This window comes from Bos indicus, chromosome 29, assembly GCF_029378745.1.
Source record: "Bos indicus isolate NIAB-ARS_2022 breed Sahiwal x Tharparkar chromosome 29, NIAB-ARS_B.indTharparkar_mat_pri_1.0, whole genome shotgun sequence".
Classification (NCBI taxonomy): Eukaryota; Metazoa; Chordata; class Mammalia; order Artiodactyla; family Bovidae; genus Bos; species Bos indicus.
In genome coordinates, this window is record NC_091788.1 from 42377862 (window position 1) to 42400476 (window position 22615).

The 22615-nt window shown below is 45.5% G+C and overlaps 1 protein-coding gene across 1 annotated transcript; it reads left to right on the forward strand.

Moving 5' to 3' along the window:
- Positions 1 to 934: 934 nt before the first annotated feature.
- LOC139180633 (phospholipase A and acyltransferase 3-like) lies at positions 935 to 15738 on the forward strand. Its single transcript, XM_070782583.1, has 5 exons — positions 935 to 1106; positions 4786 to 4888; positions 10019 to 10287; positions 14865 to 14972; positions 15369 to 15738. Exons 1-5 carry the CDS (start codon positions 1098 to 1100, stop codon positions 15444 to 15446), a joined length of 567 nt encoding a protein of 188 aa, XP_070638684.1. The 5' UTR covers positions 935 to 1097; the 3' UTR covers positions 15447 to 15738.
- Positions 15739 to 22615: the final 6877 nt, after the last annotated feature.

The window sequence follows — 22615 nt, forward strand, 5'->3', positions numbered from 1 at the left end:
GGCCAGCCAGGGGGTTATAGGAAAGACTATTCCCTGGAGGGAAAAAAAAAAAAAGACAAGTGATGGGAAAGATCTTCCTTTAGTGCATTTGGACATCGCCAGGAAAAAATGTGCCCCTTGAGGCTGCTGCAGCCATGGTGACCAGGCAGGGTGTCACTGGGACACAGCACCAGCATGATGGAAAAGCCTAGGTCCTTAGTGGCCTCAACGAGCTACTGAAATGGATCTGAGTCACCGGCCTCGGTCTTCCTGTTAGAATCAGTGACTGCCCAGGCTGTCAAAACCTGTTTTAGTTAAGTTCTCCTTCTTGCAGCCAAATGCATCCTACAGGGGCATCGAGGTCCTGGGTCCCACATGCCACGAGGCACCCACCTCCTGAAGGCTTGTCCCATGGAGCGCAACACCCCATCTGGCCCACCCCATGGCTTCTGACCCAGTATTTCCTAGAGTCGTTACAATGGCCTAGAAGGTGTACTAGGGGGTTGGCACCTCTGAGCCTCTAAATGCACCTCTTTCTGGAGTAGGAACAGTCATCCAGGATTTTGTTGAAAGAGACCTTGGGTTTCTCAAGCAGGCCAATTGATAGCACCAGCCTCCTACTCTACTTCCAGGGGGCTATAAATCCCAGCAACTTTATGTTTTGAGGTAGGTAATCATTGACCTTTCCACTTAAAGCAAATCATGCTGCTGCTGCTGCTGCTAAGTCGCTTCAGTCGTGTCCAACTCTGTGTGACCCCTTAGACGGCAGCCCACCAGGCTCCCCCATCCCTGGGATTCTCCAGGCAAGAACAATGGAGTGGGTTGCCATTTCCTTCTCCATTGCATGAAAATGAAAAATGAAAGTGAAGTCACTCAGTTGTGTTCGACTCTTAGCGACCCCATGGACTGCAGCCAGGCTCCTCCTTCCATGGGATTTTCCAGGCAACAGTACTGGAGTGGGGTGCCATTGCCCTTCCAGTCTTCCGTTAAAAAAAAAAAAAAAAAAGTTCACAGCTCTGTAATTTTTTAGAAGAGAAGAAAAGGGAAAGCAAAATTCTTAGCTTTGACACAAAAGCTGGTGTGAGAGCAGAAAGATTGCAGTACTACTCTGGCTTGCGATGGCTTCGGTAAGTCCCCTGAAATTCCCCACCACTGACTCTAAACACGAGGGCAGCTCCCCTCCTGTAAAGGCCTGGGCTTACTCTTCCCACAGCCTGTCTGGAGAAGACTTTCATAGGAAAATATATTTATTGGTTGTTTAAAGCTCCCTTTTCCTGCCGGAACCGCGAGGTCTTGGGGCAGAGTGAGCTTGCTGTCTGTACTCAGCACAGTCGGGGGTAGGGGCTTCCAAGGGGAGGAGTGGTGGGTGTTCTGGGGGCTGTGGGGAGAAAGCTGGGATGTCAGCGGAGAGGGAAACCCTGGGACAAGGGAGATGAGTGTATCCCACCTCCTCTGCCTCCTGCATCACCCAAGGCATCAGTCCTGCTGCAGAGAATTCACTTGCATTTCAGCGTTCTGTTCCTGAAAAGCTCTCTCCCAAGCAGCCAGTGTTTCTGAATGAGAGAAGTTTCAGTGGAGGGGCAGGCTCCTTTCCTAGTGTGCAGCTGGAAATGAAGAAGCCAGATTCCTGCCAATACTGAAAATCAACCAATTCTGGGAAGAGGTGTCATATTTCTCAAGAAAGGCAGCATCAAGCCTCGCTCTGAGGTACTCCCTGCCTGGTTCCTGCCCCATTTCCTTTCCAAGTAGAGACACAGCTGATATCCTCCATTTCCCTGTCTGCTGTTGCCAGTACCCTGGCCATGGTCTTAGACATCTGGGATTACTTAGGGATGGAGTGAACAGTCCATCTATATGTTCTCCAGATGGAGACAGGAAGTGGGGTGGGGTGGGGGCTTCAGAGGTCAGAGGGAGTCACAGAGGCAGGGACAGGGCTGCCCCCGACCAAGTCAGTGGATGGGAGATGAGGAGGCAGTGAATTCAGGGACAACTTTTAGGGTCAGCCTTCACAGTTGGACATGAACTTAAGAAAGAAAGGTGAGGTGAGATGAGTCCAAGTTTCTCTATAGATAATTTTGCTGCTGGGTATGTACATATATGTATGTTTCTCTATATAGCTCTCCTTTCATTGGTATTTGCCTGGGACACAGTGAACTCCTTGAGTCTGTGTACCTACTGGCAGCTTATTACTTGACCCCATAGTACTCATGTCCAAAATATCTCTTTTTCTAATCCATAAACTCCTTGAGGTCTGGGTCTCTGCCTTGCCTTTACATCCTGGATTATCCATGGAAAATCCCAGTTAAATTCCCCTTTGGGGATCACTGTATCCAGTCACGCAGTCGTGTCTGACTCTTTGCAACCCCATGAATAGTAGCCTGTCAGACTCCTCTGTCCATAGGATTCTCCAGGCAAAAATACTGAAGTGAGTTGCTATTTCCTTCTCCACTGGGGATCCCTGATGACCTCTTAACTCTCACCCAACAATTAATGTACATTTTTTTTCTTCTATTCTGGAAAACAAATGAGATTCATAAATTGTGACCATTGTCCAGTGTTCTGAAATCAGTTCTCAGTAAGGTCTGCGTGACTTCTTCTAGGAAGATAAATTATAGTTACTGCAATAAGACAGCATGATTTGTCTGTAAAATTGCAGCAAAAAAGATATTTTTCCTGCCACATGGGATACTTCTTGGCAGTTTTAGTGCTTCTATAAATAGAAATGAACTGCCCTTGACCCTGCTTCACAGCCACTGCCCATCATTGCTATCCTAGGGGAGGCCATACATGAGGGAGTCCACACTCCCTCCTCATCTTTGATGGAGTCTCTCAGTCAGGCTAGAGTTTGGAGGTAGGATGTGGGCAGGCCCCTATGGGTCTGTCCCCTAAGAGCAAGGGGTGAGTTGGAAAGGACAGAGGGCTGGAACAACCTCTGAGGGGCTGTCTCCCGGTGTCCCAAAGAGATTTATGGTTGGTTTAGACGAGGGAAGTCCAGATCGGAGTGCCCCCACCTGTCTGGTATTGGGACCTCAGTACATTGAATGACAGTGATCTTGAAGCTCTCCTGAGTTCTCTCAGGCTCTGGGCCACTGCTGCCATCATAGGGTGGAGCTCTGATGAGCGTTTCAGCATCCTTCCCACCTTCCCCTGTAAACGCATGCAAACCCTCACTCCCACACATGCCCACTGTGATGTAATGAGAAATGTATATTTAGTTTTGGTCCTGGGTTCCTGCCACAGAGCTTCTAAAACCCGAGTAATTTCCTGAACAGTTGGGGAGAGAGGAATCCATTTCATCATTCGGAAGAAGCCACTTTCAACCAACCGAGATCAAAGAGCTGGAAGTAGAATTAATCACCAATGGCCAATGGTCTCATCAACTGAGCCTACATAATAAAGCCTCCATAAAACTGCTAAGCTAGGGTGTTGGTGAGAGCATGGACGTGCTGGAGAGCAGAGTTCCTTGGAGTGGGCAAGGATGCTCTGAATCCCCCCCTGCCCCACAGTTTGCCCTCTGCATTCCTGAGTTGCATATTTTCTAGCAAATGGGTTATCTAGCAAGTAAACTCTTTGCCTGAGTTCTATGAGCTATTCCAGCAAACCACTGAACCCAAGGGAAGGGGCTGTGGGAACCATCAATTTACAGCCAGTTGTTCAGAGCGCAGGTAACAACTTCAACTTGCACCTGGCATCTGAAGCTCAGTCTCCTGGGACTAAGCCTGTAGGGTCTGCACTGACTCTGGGCCGTGAGTGTCAGAACTGAGTTAAACTGTGGGACACCCAGTCAGTGTGCACCGAGGATTGAACTGCTTAGTGTGGGAAACCCACACATCCGGTGTCAGAAGTAGAGGAGTGAGCACAGTGCAGAGAGAGTTTTCCTTTGCTTGTCACACACTCATGCATGCACTCTCACCCTCAGGAGGAGCAGCCAGGGGGACATTACTGGCAGAGGCTGACTCCACCTGTCTGCCAGGCTCTAGGTCACATAGGGGAGTGTCTGTGGAATACTGACCCCCCAGATTTGGCAGCCTCTGAGCCCCACCCTTGGTTCCCAGCTCTCCCATCACCTCTAACAGCCTTCTTCTTGGTTTTGCAACCTGAACCCCAGCTTGAAGACTTGATTAAAATCGTCCGCCTTCTCTACGCACACTGGGCTGACTACGCTGGCGGCAGATATGTGGTCCACCTGGCACCCTCTACTAAGGGCGCCCAGGGCCTCCACCATGCTGAGGTGGGCAGTAGTCAGATAACCCATGTGCTTGTCTGATGGTCACTGTGGTGGTCAAGACGAAGGCCTGGGAACCAGGAGGCCTAGCGCTGACTCCTGCTCACATCACTCAGGGCTGGGTGGTTTTGCAAAATTTCCTCTCCATCTCTGAGCCTTGATTTCCTCTTTCATCACACGGGGTTCACAACAGTGCCCACCTCATAGGTGGATTGTTTGAATTTATTGAACTATTCCTGTAAAACTGCTCAGCAGAGTCCTTGGTTCAGACTAAGTGTTCAGTAAATAATATACTAGAAAGAGTAACAATAATGTAGAAGTCCCAGCAACGTGTGCACTTTGCAAGTAGTAATGACAGGTGGGCAGGCCCATAGTCCTGGTTAGGGTTAGGGTTAGGGGTTAGGGGTTAGGGTTAGGGTGGGGTTAGGGTTAGGGTGAAGACATGTGAAGGGGGGCGGGCTCGGGAGGACGTCCTGGAGAGCTGTGAGATGAAGGACGCTGAGTTGCTGTCTCTGGGCTGAGCCCCACCCTCGGTTCCCACTCTCCTATCACCCCTAACAGCCTTCTTCTTGGTTTTGCAGCCCGAACCCCAGCCTGGAGACCTGACTGAAATCTCCCGCTGTTTCTACTCACACTGGGCTGTCTACGGTGGTGGCGGATATGTGGTCCACCTGGCACCATTATGTAAGGGCACCCAGGGCCTCCACCATGCTGAGGCTGGAAACAGGGTTGGGGGAGCTGTGGGTAAACGGGGACCCCAACATTCCTCTTGCTCCCCATCTGGCAGTTGGTTCCTGAGTGCTACAAGAAGATATCTAGGTGTAGGGCCATGGTTTTCAACTCTGCTCCTTGGAACCCAAGAGGTGTGCACAGAGATTGAGGTGGGATTCCAAGGGGGCAGTTCTACTGTAATGTATTTTATATATTATGACCTTGGATAAAACACATTCAACTTTAAACTTTAATCTTAATTAAATAAATCGCTTGGAAAGAGCACAGGTGCTTGGGCAGCAGACGTGACTGTGGATCCAGTTTCATTCTCCACCCTCAGTTTCCTCATCTGTAAACTGAGGTTGAGAATTCTTAACTTGGGGTATTGTTGTGAGGATTCTCCCACTCCCTTTTCCTAAATTATCTAACTGTGGACCGACCTAAATGCAGTAAAATGCACAATATAGTCAAGTGTATAGTCAATGAATTTTTAAAAATGTGTCCATCCATGTGACGATGAACAGATCAAGGCCTAGAACATTTCCACGGCCCTTAAAAGCCCCTCATGCCTCTTCAGGACCCTGTCTACCTCCTGAGAGGCAGCCACTCCTCTATGTCCTCCTGCTTTTTTTGGCCTGTTCTAGAACTTCAGGGCAACTCTTGTGTCCAGCTCTTTCACTGGCCCCATGAAGTCACCCATGCTGTTCTTACTTCTCCATTGCTGTGTATCCTCGGACAATGGGAATCCTTCACTTTGTTAACCACTCTTCTGCTGATTGGCATTGGATGTTTCCAGTTGTAGGCTGATCTGCGTGCAGCTGCTTTAGACATTCTTGGGTGTGTCTTCTGCTGACCTAGGATGGTAGCAAAATCAGTTACCTCATGCTGTATTATAGAGAAATCAAAGTAACCAGGGTAGATGTCACTGTCCCACCCTGATCAACCAAACCACCAATCTTGACATCCACAGAATCTGCCTTTGCCCTTATTTATAAAGCCAGCCCCTGGGGTGGACTAGGGCCCTGGACTCCTCCTCTTACTTTGATAAGTATTTTGCCCTCAAATTCCCCCCTACCTTCTGTGTTGTTCCTCTTGCCTTTGAAACCACTGAAATATCTCCCACTGGTAAACAAAGACCCCCTTACCACACATTCCTCTAACTAAATTCTCATGGGGTAGGTCTCTGGTCTGCCATGGCCATTGCTGGCTCCTCACTCCCCATCCTCTCTTCTGTTCCACCAGACGGTATTTACGCCCCTCCTGGAGCAGCTCTTATCAAGGCTTCATCAATATCCTGGTTCCACGCCTTCTTGCTTCTCTGCAGCATTTAGTACGAGTGACCTCTCTCTGTGCTCCCTGGCACTGCTTTTCTTCCTTTCCCACTAGGCTCTTCCTTGTGGCCTCCTGTGGGAGGAGGGTGGGGTGGGTTCCTCCTCCTCTCCCTTATCTCTATTTCTCATTTTTACTCCTCCCTCATCTGTGCCCTGGATTCTAATACCTTCTATTTGTTGATGTCTCCCTAAGACACAACCTTAACTTAGGCTTCATCCTGCTCAGCTTCAGACTTGTATAACCTCTTGACTACTTGGCATCTTCACTTAGGTGTCTAACTGGCATGTTGAACTTGACACACCTCAGATGGAGGGCTCCAGACGACAGCACCATTCAGTTGCTTAGACCAAAAGTCTACACATCATCCTTGATCCTTTTCACCCTGTATCTAATCCATCAGGAAATCATATTGGCTTTATCTCCAAAGCAGACCCTCAATCTGATCACTTCTCAGCATCTCCACTGATGTGCCTGGGGTAAGATACCATGCTCTCTCACCTGATGCTACTGCAGTTCTGCTTGGTCTCTCTGCCTCTTGTCCACGATTGTCAGTCCTTCCTTCACTGGGCAGCCAGCATGATCATTGTAAATTCTAAATCTGATTATGTCACTCCTCTCCCTAAAATTTCAGCTGGCATTTCCATCACATATATAAAAAGTTTCAAATCTGTGCTGCGGCCTCTGAGCCTGGCATGGTCTGGCCCAGGCTGCCTATCTGATCTTCCTCTTCTTCTCTCCTCTTGTCTCCAGACTTCACTGGCCTCCTGGCAGCCTTCCTTCCTGAGGTCCTTGCTTTTGTTCTCCCTTCTGCTTGTGATGCTCTTTCCTGGCTCTCACCACAGCTGCCTCCCTTTCATCATTCAAGTCTCAACTCACATGGCCATTCCTGGGCATGGCACTCCCCAGCCTGAGCCAGGGCAGCCTCCCCTGGTCATCCTCTCCTGTGTGACTTCACTTAATCTTTCCCACAGCCTTTTCAAAACCTAAAAGTATTTTCTTTGTTCTATTTGTTCACTGTCAGTGTCTTTTCACTAGAGTGTATACTAGTTGAGGGCAGGTATGCTGTCAAGTTCATGGAAGGCTTCAGCACTTTGGACAAGACCTGGCACATAGTAGGGCCTCAGTATTGACTGACTGTGCTGAGTGTGTGTAAATGCTGGACAGGAGACAGGAAAGGCATGACAGAGGTCTTGGTGGACAGTGTGACACCTGTCACTGGGTGAGCAATTCTCCTTAAAGGGAAAAGATGCTTCTATCTGCATCTTCTCATTGGAGCTTCACAGGAATCTTGTGAAATAGGTGGGGCAAGGGGTCTGACTTCATACTACTGAGAAAACGGTGGAAGTCAGAGCTGGAAGGAAGCTTAGAGAACAGCCCAGTACTAATGAGAGCCAACACTTGCTGGGCACTAACCCTATGCCAGGCACTGGTGGAGGCACCTTACCTAATCTGTTTCTTCAATCCTTGCAGCTCCTCATCCACAGCTGTAGGCACAGGTGGGACTTATTGGACCTGTTCGACAAGGAACTGGGGACTCAGAGAAGTTAAGCAACTTGCCCACAGCCCTGTAGCAGAAAGAGCCAATGGTGGAACTCAAACCCTGGCCCTGACTCTATTTCCTGCCTTTAAAACTGATGCTCTGCTGTGAAGTCTGAGGTTCCCCAAATTTCAGTCATTGATTATTAGCCATATTCATGTGCCCTTTCTCCAATTGTTTAATTGGTATTTTCTTTAATGTTGTTGTTCAGTTGCTCAGTCGTATCCAACTCATTGTGACCCCATGCACTGCAGCATACCAGGCTTCTCTATGCTTTACCATCTCCCAGTTTGCTCAAACTCATGTCCAGTGAGTCAGTGATACCATCCATCCATCTCATCCTCTGACATCCCCTTCTCCTGCCTTCAGTCCTCCCCAGCATCGGGGTCTTTTCCAATGAGTCAATCTTTGAGCCAGGTGGCCAAAATGTTGGAGCTTCAGCTTTAACATCAGTCCTTCCAGTGAATATTCAAGATTGATGTCCTTTAGGATTGACTGGTTTCATCTCCTTGCAGCCCAAGGAACTCTCAAGAGTCTTCTCCAACACCAAGTGCAAAAGCATCAATTCTTTGGCACTCAGCCTTTTTTATTGTCCAGCTCTCACATTCATACATGACAACATGGACCTTTGTCAGTGAAGTAATGTCTCTGCTTTTTAATATGCTGTATAGGTTTGACATAGCTTTTCTTCCAAAGAGCAACAGTCTTTTAATTTTATGGCTGCAGTCACCATCCACAGTGATTTTGGAGCCCAAGAAAACAGTCTCTCATGACTAACTTTAAAAAGAAAAATAATTCTTTTAAAAGGAGCCTTAAGTTCCTAAAGTGATGTGTGTTCATGAATCCATCTTAGCTTGTATTTGTGGATTCCCAGCAGTGCCTTAGCTAAGTTAAGTGACATGTCAAGACCATGCAGTGATGGAACCAGAATCAGCACCCATTGCTTCTGCCTCTGAGCCTATGCACACTCTCACCAGGGTGGCACCCAGCGTGTGGAGTGTAAGGAAGCCCTCACTGTTGGGTGTCGACTCTGAACTTGCACCTCTGGAGCTGGAAACTCCTGAAATTCTGTGCCCCAGGCACCTTGCTTGCCTCTCCTCAGTCCCAGCCTCCTACCTGCCCGCCAAGCAGCTGAAGGTGGATGGGTCTCCAGAACTCCCCTGATCCAGTCCCCATGCTGACCCTTTCAGTAGACTAGGGGCTCAAACACAGCATCATTTTCTATTTAGCTCACTGAATCTATTAAGCACCTCCTGCCCTACTAGGAGGAAATCTGAATTCCTCTGATTTTCCAAATCTCACAGTTGTTCTCTGGGCAGAGGGGTTCAGTCCTCTCTGGAAAGCTGAGCAGAACAGGACCTGGACTCTGATTAGAGCCTCTGGCCATTGCTTGTTGCTATCACGTGGTGTCACAGTGCAAGATGGGTCCTGCCCCATGTAATGGAATGCTTCCCCTCCTGGGAGAGACCGGGGGTTCCCGATCACGGCAGGGCCACAGAGGCTCTCTGAGGGAATGAGTCTCTGCTGTGATGTTCCCCGGGGTCCACCTCTTTAATGCAAGCCCAGTTTTCAGTCATCATACCCTCCCTACATGATATAAGCTGGTGACCTCAACAGGGATCTCTGTGCAGGCACCAGCTTTCGCTCTACACCATCCTGGGCCCTGTATGACCCCAAATCACTTTCTTCAATGCAGCTTTATATCTGGAAATCTGTTGCACCTTCCAGGCCCTCAGCATTGACCAGGGCTGTGCGAATGTACCCCTCCTTGACTTCCCTGGTGTCACTGCTCTGGGAGCAGCTGTGGGGTTTTGGTCCCTTTATTCCCAGAAGGATGGAATCCCATTCTGCAAACCCATTCAAGTTTTCTGCAGTAATCAGCTTTGTGTGTGTCAAAAAAGTGGAGCCTTGGCAGGGTCACAAAAAATTCACACTCTATTCCCCTAGGGAGGTGGGTGTGCTCAGGGCCCATACTGCACAATCAAGAGGGCCCCTGAAGTGTCACAGGGTGTGCAAGGCCAGCTTCTCTATGTTAAAAAAAAAAATCACAACAAATCACAGGATTTTACTCCTCCTTATTTCAGATAAGAAAACCAGGGACCAGAGACCACAATGGTCTTATCCAAAGCCACACAGCTCTGACCCTGACTCATCTGCTCATCCCCATTTGGATGTGGTGGATGCTAGGCTCCTGCCGGCCCAAGACCAATCGTGTTCCTATCCTGAATCCACAGGCAAAATCTCTGGAACTGGTTGGTCCAGTATCATGTCTTCCTTGGCCGACAGGGCCAGAGTAAAGAAGGAGCGGCTGTGTGATGTGGTTGGCAAAGATCCGTACAGGGTCAACAACAAGCACGATGACAAGTACAACGCATTCCCTCCCAGCAAAATCGTCCAGCTGGCGGAGAAGCTGGTGGGTCGCGAGTTTTGCTACCATCTGCTCCACACCAACTGCGAGCATTTCGTCAATGAGCTGCGCTACGGGGTCTCCCGCAGCGACCAGGTGGGTCCTCAGTGTGTCCCTAGATCCATGGTCTCTTATTTTTTAATTTCTCTGCTGTTTCTCTTACTCAGGTAGGACGCATCCCCCAGAAGTTGCATTAAGATATATAGGATAATGGTGACAACAGTTAGCTCTACATGCCAGGATCGAACTTGAATTGCTTGCTGTATGAGTTCCTGTGGCTGCCGTAACAAATGGCCAGAAATTCAGTGGCTTAACACAACACAAATGTAATGTCTTATAGTACTGGAGGTCAGAAATCTGAAATAGGTCTCACGAGGCTAAAATCAAGGTGTCAGCAAGGCTGTGTTATTTTCTAGAGGATCTCATACAGAACCTGTCTTCTAGTCTTTTCCAGCTTCAAGAGGCTGCCTGCACTTCTTGGCTTGTGGCTTCCTTTTGTGTTCAAAGTTAGAAATGGCTGGTTGAGTCTCTCTCAATTGCATCACTATGATACTGACTCTACTCCTTCCCCCTTCCATCAGAAACTTTGTGATTACATTAGGCATACTGGAAATCCAGAATAATCTTCCTATTCTAAGGTAAATTGAGAACACACATCTCCCGGCGCGGCCACGGCGCCCGCGGACCAGGCGCGCCGCCTGCCTCCCGCGCCGCGCCCTCACCTCCGCCTGCCGCCCCGGAGGCCCGGCCGAACCCCGGTCCCCGAACGCCGTCGGCTCGGCTCCCGGCCCCCGTTCTTTCTTCCCGCCGCCCCGACCCGCCAGCCGGAGAGCAGGAGAAAATAATTTAAAAAATAATGATAATAATAAGGTAAATTGGTTAGCAACCTTAATTCTATCTGCAATCTTAATTCTCTCTCTCCATGTAGCATAATGTATTTATGAGTATTAGGAATGAGGACATATTATGGAATTAAGACCTAGACATCTTTGGAGGGTATTTTTCTGCCTACCAGTTACTCTTTACACTGGGTACAGTTATTGTCCTGGGAGCTTCTCTTGCTGTTATTCTAGAAAGATTTCCCTCTCTTGTCTCCTGCACCAGAGCACCATCTTCCAATCTCATGTCCTCTTTCTTGGTTTGTTTTTAGTGTTGAATAGCTAAATTGTGTCTGACTCTTCTCCGACACCAAGGACTTTAGCCCTCCAGGCTCCTCTGCCCATGGGATTTCCCAGGCAAGAATACTGGAGGGGGTTCCATCTCCTTCTCCAGAGGATCTTCCCAATCCAGGGGCCAAACCCATGTCTCCTGCTTTGGCAGGAGGATCCTTTACAAATGAGTCACCTGGGAAGCCCTGTCTTGGTTTACACAGTTCTTGTGGTGAAAACTACTTCAGCAGCTTCCCAAAAAAGGATGCATGGAAGGAGAATTTTCTTGAGTTCCTGTATGTCTAAATTATTTTTCAGTTTACCCTCCCACTTGATTTAATAGTGTGTATAGGTATAGAATTCCAGGGCTTCCCTGGTAGCTCAACTGGTAAAGAATCCTCCTGAAATGCAGGGGACCCTGATTTGATTTCTAGGTCAGGAAGATCCCCTGGAAAAGGGACAGATTACCTACTGCAGTATTCTTGGTCTTCCCTGGTGGCTCAGACAGGAAAGAATCTGCCTGCAATACGGGAAACCTGGGTTCAATCCCTGGGTTGGGAAGATGCCCTGGAGGAGGAGGGCATGGCAACCCACTCTAGTATTCTTGCTTGGAGATTCTCCATGGACAGAGGAGCCTGTTGCGCTATCGTCCATAGGGTCACAAAGAGTCGGACACGACTGAGCAACTAAGCACATAGGTATGTAATTCTAGGTTAGAAATTGTTTTACTTCAAGATTTTGAAGGCATTCTTCCACTGTCTTCTTGCTTCCAGCATTGCTACGATGAAAGCTAAAGTAATTCTGATTCCTTGTCTTTTCTTGTTTTCCTGTTTTTCTCTCCTGCTCTAGAAGATGTAATGTCTTGTCTTTACCCAGTGTTCTAAAATCTCACACTAATGTGCCTTGGCATAGGTCTGCTTTTATCCTCAAAGCACCATTTCAATCTGAAAACCTATATCCTTTGGTCCTAGTAAATTTTCATGAGTTATTTCACTCTTGCTTCCCCTCCTCTGAGTTTCCTTTAGTCCCTCTTTATGGAAAGTTTATTATTCAAATGTTATACTGATCAGATTATTTCTTTATTTTTACCTTTGGAAGCTGTTTTCTATAGCTTCATCTTTTCTGCTGTTCCTTCTGAGAGATTTCCCCAACTTTATCTCTAAAATATCTATTGAATTTGTAATTTCCATCATATGTTTTATTTTCTGAGAATTGCTTTTTTTCTCTCAACATTCCCTTATTTTTAATAGCACTGTGTCCTTCTTTATTATTGTTGTTGTTTAGTCTCTAAGTCATATTTGATTCTTTTGCAGCCCCATGGGCCATAGCCCACCATGTGTCTCTGTCCATGGGATTTCCCAGGCAAGAATCTTGGAGTACCTTTTCCAGGGGATCTTCCCAACCAATGGATGCTGAATTGCCAGGTGGATTCTTTACCACTGAGCCACCAGGAAGTCCCTCTTCTTTACTGTATACATTCTAATCTCTAAAGACAGATTTTTAAAAAAAATGTTGTCTTTTCTTTCTCCAGATTGCCTTTTCCTTTTGTTTTGCTGTCTGTCTTCTATTTCAGAGGTCCTGCTAGATGTCTCGGAGAAGGCAATGGCACCCCATTCCAGTACTCTTGCTTGGAAAATCCCATGGAGAGGGGAGCCTGGTAGGCTGCACTCCATGTGGTCGCAAAGAGTTGGACATGACTGAGCGACTTCACTTTCACTTTCACTTTCATGCCTTGGAGAAGGAAATGGCACCCCACTCCAGTGTTCTTGCCTGGAGAATCCCAGGGATGGGGGAGCCTGGTGGGCTTCCATCTATGGGGTCCCACAGAGTCAGACATGCTGAAGTGACTTAGTAGCAGCAGCTAGATGTCTGGTACATCTAGATTGTGCACTCATGATTAAGAGTAGGGGGATTGCAGAGTGAGCTCAGAGGGGACAGTGGCTTGTTGACTTTGAGGTTCACTTCAGAGTAGGCTGGGAACCCTCATATTGGTACCTTTCATTGTTTCCACTTGGGCCAGTCCGATTCCCCAGGACAGTTTTCCTGACTCTTATGTAGAGGGTAAAGTACTGGAAGCAGAGGGGACAGGAAGGCCACGAGTCTCCATTTAGCATATTTATGGCCTCTCAGTCTCTTTTTGGAGATATGATACCCACACCCTCACATGTGCTTCAGACCCCAAATCTTCTGATTTTCATTGAGGTTAGGGAGCAGCCTCAGCTCTCTCTCTCTTTCACCCACTTCCAGAAGTACCTGGTGATGTCAATTTGTGATCTTTTTCTGGGATTCTGTTGTGCACAGTTAGCCCCCAAGTTCAAGTTTTGAACTTTCAAAGATGCGAACTTGGGTCCCAGCAAAGTCAGGAATGAGTGGCATTGAAGCGTGCCCTCCGACTCCTATTGCTCACGGTCCTTCAGTTCCACCATCTCCACCTCCTCTCCCTCCTCCAGTCAGTAACTCTTCTTGCTTGTTCACGTGACACCAGCCCCTGGATGCCAGCTGTTGTTCTTCACTACTGTCCTTTTCAACGTACTACACTGTAAGATTAAAAATACATCAGAGGGCCACCCCTGGTGGTCCCAGCAGTAAAGAATTCACCTGCCAATGCAGGGGACACAGGTTCGATCCCTGGTCCAGGAGGATCCCGTGTGCCACAACTGCTGAGCCCAAAACTACCGAGCCCAAGTTTAGAGCCTATGCTCCATGACAAAGAGGAGTCCCCACTTCCTGCAACTCGAGAAAGTCTGAGCATAGCAATGAAGACCCAGTGCAGCCAAAAATAAGTGAATAATTTTTTTTAATGTATGAGAACCCTTTTAAGAGGATGACTCAGATGGTAAAGAATCCGTGTTCAATGCAGGAGACTGGGGTTCGATCCCTGGGTTAGGAAGTCTGCCTTGAGAAGGGAGTGGCAACCTACTCCAGTATTCTTGCCTGGAGAATTCCATTGACAGAGGAGCCTGGCAGGCTGCAGTCCATGAGTTCCCAAAGAACCTACTGAGCAGCTAAAGCTTTCACTTTCAATAACTATCTTTGAGTGTGATAATAAAGAATTTAAGTTGAATTTTTTTAAAAAAAGTATTCTTTATTCTTTGTTTTTGTTTTTTATGTATTTTTTGTGTGAAAAGTATTATAAATCTTTTACAGTACAGTACTGTATAGTTCATTGTGTTACTTGGGTACCTAAGCTAACTTTGTTGAACTTATGAACAAATTGGACGTAAGAACGTGCTCTCAGAACTGACCAGGTTACTATGTAGGGGACTTAATGTATTTAGGATTAATATTCAGCTTTTTTCACAGCTGCCTTAGCCTTTAGTGTTCTCTGAGTCCTAGTGGAATTATGCCTAAAACTAATGTCTTATTTTGTTTTTATTTGGAGTTCAGGAAGGAGTGAAATTTGATACATGTTCTGTTTTTACCCTGAAACTTACTCTTACTTTTCTGGGGTTTTTTTCTAATACAAGCAATATAAGTAAGATATCTTAATAATTTAAAGTATAACATCACCACTCTTTTTCATAGGTGAGTCATGTATGGAAGAAAGTGCAGACAGCACTTGCAGCCTTAACAGGTCTGGGCGCTGGGGATACAGCAAAGCTGAAGACAAGTGAGGGCTCTGCTAGGACCCAGGTCAGAGTTCACTGAGGTTCAATAGCAATTCCTCTTCAACTTTATGTGTATCTCAAGAGCTCCCTGTTGATCAGCCAGGATTTCAACCGTCTGGCTTCATCTCCCTGTCCTTTCCACAGTCACCCTCTGGGGATCTGTCTGCTTTAAAAACCCGCAGGCTGAAGGGAATTTCCCTCTTCAGGCCTGTGTATGTCATTGGCCAGCTGCCCCATTCACAAATTCCTTCCTCATGCTGCCCTCCTCTCTGCACTTCCCAGCCAATACTTGTTGACTCCTGAGTTTGTCAAGGAGGCTATGAGGCACATGAAGCTCCCTGAGCTGGACATCCTTGTTGAATGTACAGTGGGTACTCAGCTTACTGACACAGAGTCTGACTCACTCTCCTCTCTCTTGCAGGTCATAGATGCTGTCCCAGCAGCTATCATCATGATACTGAACCTGTTATACAAAATCACTCCAAAATCTCGGTCTTGAGGCATTTTTTTAATCTATTCTTAGCAGCCAGTAGAAAAGTATATAATGCCTTGCTTAAACTAGTGAAGTGGGCACTCTTTCTACTTTACTTCTGATATCTATGTCAGAAGCTTTCTCTCTCCTTTTACTTTAAATAAATATCTTTGCCGCATAAAACTCTGAGTGACTGAAACTGCATCTTTGGTCCTGGAGTTAAATCTTCTCCTTTGGAGACCACAAATTCGACACCAAACACCATAAGCTATCAGTTTCTGGTTTGCTTTGTGGATTTCATTTTTTCTTACAATAATAAAAACAAAACCCAGTAAAGGAGGATTTTATTGGAGGACATGCATCAAGAACTGCCTGGCATGAAGTCTGTTGAGGGTGCAGCAAGGCTGTGCTCCTGCTGATGCCAGGCTCTGCTCTGGCTCTTTGATGATTTTTTCTCACTTTCGATTTGTGGGCTGTGTTCTTTGCCTGCAGAAAACAAGGTCCAGCTCTGGTTATCTCAAGTAATAGGTGTTTCCAGTTGTATAGGAAGAGGTCGGCAGCAAGAGAGATAGGCAAACCTGACTGATATGCAAGAACAGGAAGCAAGGGAAACCAGGACCCTTGACCTGGAACTAGACCCAGGCTGGCTTCCAGGAGTCAGCAGCCGGAGTCTGTAGATGTCCAGTGGGGCTCAAACCAAACCAAACCACAGCCATAATGAAAATTATATGCTCTGGCCAATTCTGTTTAAAACCTCCCCTGCTCTCCACAGCTTTTCTCTGCCTTACCACTTGCAGCCCGCAGTGATCCTGTGTCCTCTCCTCTTGGGGCTTGTCAAGGCCCCCAAGTCTCTGATCCCACACCCACTCCTGTGGCTTCTCTTCCCATATCCGCTCAGCGCCATCTCTACCCCTGGCCTGAGAAGAGCTCCTAGCACAATCTCCTAAGACAGAATCAGATTGGCTCCCTCACCACACTGAGCTGTCTACTGATTGGTTGACTGCCATTGGGTCAAGTGGCCCCACTAGACCAATCAGCTCTGCCCAGTGGAGCCAGGTCACATGGTACAAGGCTGCCTCAGACCTTATGGAGTGTGGGTGTGGATGGTCTTATACCTGACCTGCTGGTGCTGAGGCCTCTGGGGAGGGGTTAGGGCAGGAGTTATGACCATTCCCGGTTGGACCCTTGAGATTTGCTATCACTCACTGGGCTTGGCAGATGTTCAAAGTGACCATTTTCCTGAAAAGAGCTTTCATGTGTTCCTCAAAAGCACCCTGATGGGACCAATTTGTCCTTCAGTCCACAGGACAAGTCTTCTGCTCCATCTAGTTGACAGTGTTTCCTTGATCAGCTCCGCTCTATGGGGACCATCTGTCTGTGGAATCCTGGACAGAACTTATAAACGGCCCCTTGCCAGCTTCCTCCTGCTTGGACCATATGTGGCCTAGGATAAGCTTGTGCCCTTTTATGCCCAGTGTTGATATACGAATAATTTTCTCCTGATGTAGCTTTTTTTTTCTTTTTTGGTTCAGCCCTATTGATGTAACATGTCATGCCAGCTCTCAAGCTCCCCAAACCCAAGAGACACAGGCCAAACATAAAAGGGTGGGTATCTTAGAGCCCCTTCTCTCACATGGGGCAGAATGTGATGTGGACACATAGATATAAACCTCCAAACTAGCTATGTAGGAAAAGAGGAATGAGGAAAACTAAACACAAGAAAGCAAGTCAGAATGCCCAGTTCAAGTTAAAAATAAAGAAAACTCAAAAACTGTGGTGGGTAGAAATAACCAGATAAGATGGAAGAACTAATTCCAAATGTATTAGTCATGACCATAAATAGAAATGGATTAAAGTTGCCAAACTTGCCAAGCAAAAGCAAACATTACACTGGATTACAAAACTAACCAGGGAATACTGTGTACAGCAGATAAAATGAAATATAAGAACACAAATTAAAATGATGGACATTTTACATGACAACTCATCTGATGACTTTAAAATGTTAATGTTATCAAAAAGAAAAATTGAGAGTGTGTATAAATTGTCCTAGATGGAAAAATATGTTGGAGGCAAAACAATTAAATGTGAAAAATGATGATAAAACAATCTGGAATAACTGGGGAAATTTAAATATGGAATGAGTATTTTACAATATTAAGAAATTATGAATTTTATTAAATGTGATAGGCATGAAATTTTATGTAAAGCACATGATCCAGTTTAAAAATAGATGCAGATAAAGCAAATTATGACAAAAAACAAATTTTTAATCTATGCAATGGGTATATAAATAGTCATTGTACTAGTCTTTCTAGTACTTTGTGTATATTAAAATTTTCACATAAAACGTCTTTAAAATTTCTGAAATTTGAACTTGAAAATTTAATTGTTCAATTGAAAATTGAAATTATTTCAATATATTATATAATTATTTTTAATTAAAAGATATGCTAGGCAAGTACTAACTAAAAATTGGTTAATTACTAATTAGTAATACTAATTAGCTAAAAGCTTGTATAGCACTTTCATATCTTATATATCAGCTTTAAAGCAAAAAATGATTACTAGACAGAAAGAGGATAAAAAGTGTGGCATAATAAGAACTACACTTGGCCTTTGTCCTTGGTTCTGGCCAGAGTGCTTAAAACCCTCAGACTTTCCCAAGTGATAGGCTTGTCTTTTGCTATTTCTAAGGAACCCCTTTGATCAACCTGAGTTTGTGCTAATGGGGTGACTTAGACCCTAAGATAGCCTTACGATGGGGCTGGTCATCGAAAAGACCCAGTGATTAGAGGGTTGGACATTTCAGGCTACAGATCTCTAAGAAGGGAACGTGGGAGGGGGTGCTGAAGATTAAGCTCTATAAAAACTGTTCAGTAAGGAGACTTGAACTTCCTGGTGGTGAACATACCAAGGTATCTGGGGAGTGGCTGCCTGAAGAGGACAGGGAAGCTGCTTGCCTCCTCTGCCCCCACGCCTTGCTCTATGCATCCCTTCCACTTAGTGGTTCCTGAGTTGTATCCATTACAATAAATCACTAAACATAATTAAAGTGCTTTCCTGAGTTCTGTGAGCGTCTCTAGCAAATTATTGAACCATCAGAGGGGTTGTGGGAACCTGTGATTTTTAGTCCATTGTCAGAAATACATGTGGCCTGGGACTTGCAAGTGGTGAACAGCATCTGAAGGTGAAGGAGGGCAGTCAGGGTGCTGACCACTGACACTGCAAGGTCTGTGGTTAGTGTCAAAATCGAACTGACTTGTTGAGCAACCAGTTGGTGTCTGGAACTCGGAGAATTAGTGGCTGGTGTTAAAAAATACTCCACAACAATTCTGATAACAGTTGCAACTTGGTAGGAAAGTACGATAATTCTAAAATTGTTTGCATCTCATAACAGTCCTCAAATAGGTATTGAAATGTTAGCCTGTTGCAAGGAGAAAATAACAAATTCACCATGACAGTGGGAGATCTACAGATGCCTCTCTCAGGAACTGATAAATTAAGGGTACACAAAAATCAGTAAAGATACAGAAGCTTTGAAGAAGTTACCTACACGCTGGTTTAATGAACACATACAGTACAATTGTGGAATACAGATTCTTTTTGACCACACACAAAGGAATGCTTATGAAACTGACCATGTCCTTGACCTTGAAGCAAGTCTGAACAAATTTCAAGGGACCGGTAAGACAAAGATCGTTTTTTCTAACCATAAGACAATTAAGTTATAAATCAATAACAAAGAGATAGCTAGAAAAACCCTATACTTTAAGACATTTTAGAACACACTGTTCGATAAATTATGAGTCAGAGAAAGAAACACGAGGGAAACTAGACAATATTTAGAACTATGCTATGCTATGCTAAGTCACTTCAGTCGTGTCCGACTCTGTGTGACCCCATAGACGGCAGCCCCCCAGGCTTCCCCATCCCTGGGATTCTCCAGGCAAGAACAATGGAGTGGGTTGCCATTTCCTTCTCCAGTGCATGAAAATGAAATGTGAAAGTGATGTCGCTCAGTTGTGTCCGACTCTTAGCGACCCCATGGACTGCAGCCTACCAGGCTCCTCCATCCATGGGATTTTCCAGGCAAGAGTGCTGGAGTGGGGTGCCATTGCCTTCTCCACATTTAGAACTAGATGATAACAAAAATATAAAGATATTAGTATTTCGGTTACTCCACTAAAGAGACACCTAGAAAGAAATTTATACCATGAATTCTAACATTAAGAAAGAAAAAGATGTAAAAAAGAAAGAAAGAAAAAGGTGTAAATTAATGAGTTAATCAATGCAAAGAAATAGAGGGAAACAAAAGAACAGGAAAGACTGGAGATCTCTTCAAGAAAATTAGAGATACCAAGGAAACATTTCATGCAAAGATGAGCTCAATAAAGAACAGAAATGGTATAGACCTAACAGGAGCAAAAGATATTAAGAAGAGGTGGCAAGAATACACAGAAGAACTGTACAAAAAAGATCTTCACAATCCAGATAATCATGCTGGTGTGATCACTGACCTAGAGCCAGACATCCTAGAATGTGAAGTCGAGTGGGCTTTAGGAAGCATCACTGTGAACAAAGCTGGTGGAGGTGATGGAATTCCAGTTGAGCTATTTCAAATCCTGAAAGTTGATGCTGTGAAAGTGCTGCACTCAATATGTCAGCAAATTTGGGAAATTCAGCAGTGGCCACAAGACTGGAAAAGGTCAGTTTTCATTCCAATCCCAAAGAAAGGCAATGCCAAAGAATGCTCAAACTACTGCACAATTGCACTCATCTCACATTCTAGTAAAGTATTGCTCAAAATTCTCCAAGTCGGGCTTCAGCAATATGTGAACCGTGAACTTCCAGATGTTCAAGCTGAAAGTTAGAGAAGGCAGAGGAACCAGAGATCAAATTGCCAATATCCGTTGGATCATAGAAAAAGCAAGAGAATAACAGAAAAATATCTATTTCTGCTTTATTGACTATGTCAAAGCCTTTGACTGTGTGGATCACAATAAACTGTGGAAAATTCTTCAAGAGATGGGAATACCAGACCACCTGACCTGCCTCTTGAAAAAATCTGTATGCAGATCAGGAAGCAACAGTTAGAACTGAACACAGAACAACAGACTTGTTCCAAATAGGAAAAGGAGTACATCAAGGCCATATATTGTCACCCAGCTTATTTAACTTATATGCAGAGTACATCATGAGAAATGCTGGACTGGAGGAAGCACAAGCTGGAATCAAGATTGCCAGGAGAAATATCAATAACCTCAGATATGCAGATGACACCACCCTTATGGCAGAAAGTGAAGAACAAAAGAGCCTCTTGATGAAAATGAAAGAAGAGAGTGAAAAAGTTGGCTTAAAACTCAACATTCAGAAAACTAAGATCATGACATCCAGTCCCATCACTTCATGGCAAATAGATGGGGAATCAGTGGAGACAGTGGCTGATTTATCTTTCTGGGCTGCAAAATCACTGCAGATGATGACTGCAGCCATGAAATTAAAAAACACTCCTTGGAAGGAAAGTTATGACCAACCTGCTGCTGCTGCTGCTAAGTCCCGTCAGTCATGTCCGACCCTGTGCGACCCCATAGACGGCAACCCATCAGGCTCCCCCAGTCCTTGGGATTCTCCAGGCAAGAACACTGGAGTGGGTTGCCATTTCCTTCTACAATACATGAAAGTGAAAAGGGAAAGTGAAGTCGCTCAGTCGTGTCCGACTCTTTGCGACCCCATGGACTATAGCCACCAGCCTCCTCCGTCCATGAGATTTTCCAGGCAAGAGTACTGGAGTGGGGTGCCGTTGCCTTCTCCAATGACCAACATTGACAGCATATTAAAAAGCAGAGACATTACTTTGTCAACAAAGGTCCGTCTAGTCAAGGCTGTGGTTTTTCCAGTGGTCAAGTATGGATGTGAGAGTTGGACTACAAAGAAAGCTGAGCACCAAAGAATTGATGCTTTTGAACTGTGGTGTTGGAGAAGACCCTTGCGAGTCCCTTGGACTGCAAGGAGATCCAACCAGTCCATCCTAAAGGATTTCAGTTCTGGGTATCTTTGGAAGGATTGATGTTGAAGCTGAAACTCCACTACTTTGGCCACCAGACGTGAAGAGCTGACTCATTGGAAAAGACCCTGATGCTGGGAGGGATTGGGGGCAGGAGGAGGGGGGATGACAGGATGAGATGGCTGGATGGCATCACTGACTCAATGGACATGGGTTTGGGTGGACTCTGGGATTTGGTGATGGACAGGGAGGCCTGGTGTGCTACGGTTCATGGGGTGGCAAAGAGTCGGACACGACTGAGCAAATGAACTGAACTGAATGAATTAATCATCCAATTTAAGAAGATATTAACAGAAAGAATCATATAGATGGCCAATGAAGTGAAGGGAAGTGAAAGTCGTTCAGCCATGTCTGACTCTTTGAGACCCTATGGATTATACAGTTCAAGGATTTCTCCAGGCCAGAATACTGGAGTGGATAGCTTTCCCCTTCTCCAGGGGATCTTCCCAACCCAGGGATCTAAGCCAGGTCTCCCACATTACAGGCAGATTCTTTACCAGCTGAGCCACAAGGGAAGCCCAGACGGCCAATAGGTGGTAAATGAAAAAATACTTAACAGTAATAATCATCACGGAAATGCAAATCAAATCTACAATAAGATATCAGTTCATGGCTATTATCATAAAGGCAAGAAATAACAGATGTTGGTGAGAACGTGCAGAAAAGACAAACCCTGTCCCCTGTTGGAGGGAATGTAAATTGGTGGAACCACTATGGAAAACAGTAAGAAGGTTCTTCAAAAAATTAAAAATAGAACTACCATATGAGCCAGCAATCCCCCTTCCAGGTATTTATCCAAGGAAAAGAAAAAATTAATTTGAAAAGATATGTGCACGCCCATGTTTGTCACAGCATTATTCACAACATCCAAGATACGGAAACAACCCAAGTGTCCATCAATCGATAAATGGATGAAGAAATTGTGGTATACAAAACGTTTTTGGTGGTTAAAAAAATTTTTTTTTAATTTTAAAAAGGTGCTGACTCACTGCAAAACAAAAAATGAAAAAAATTGTGGTATATACATGTGTATATGTATATATATATACATATATATATATATACACACACACACACACATATGGAACAGGACAGTATTCAGTCATAGGAAAGAATGAAATCTTGCCAT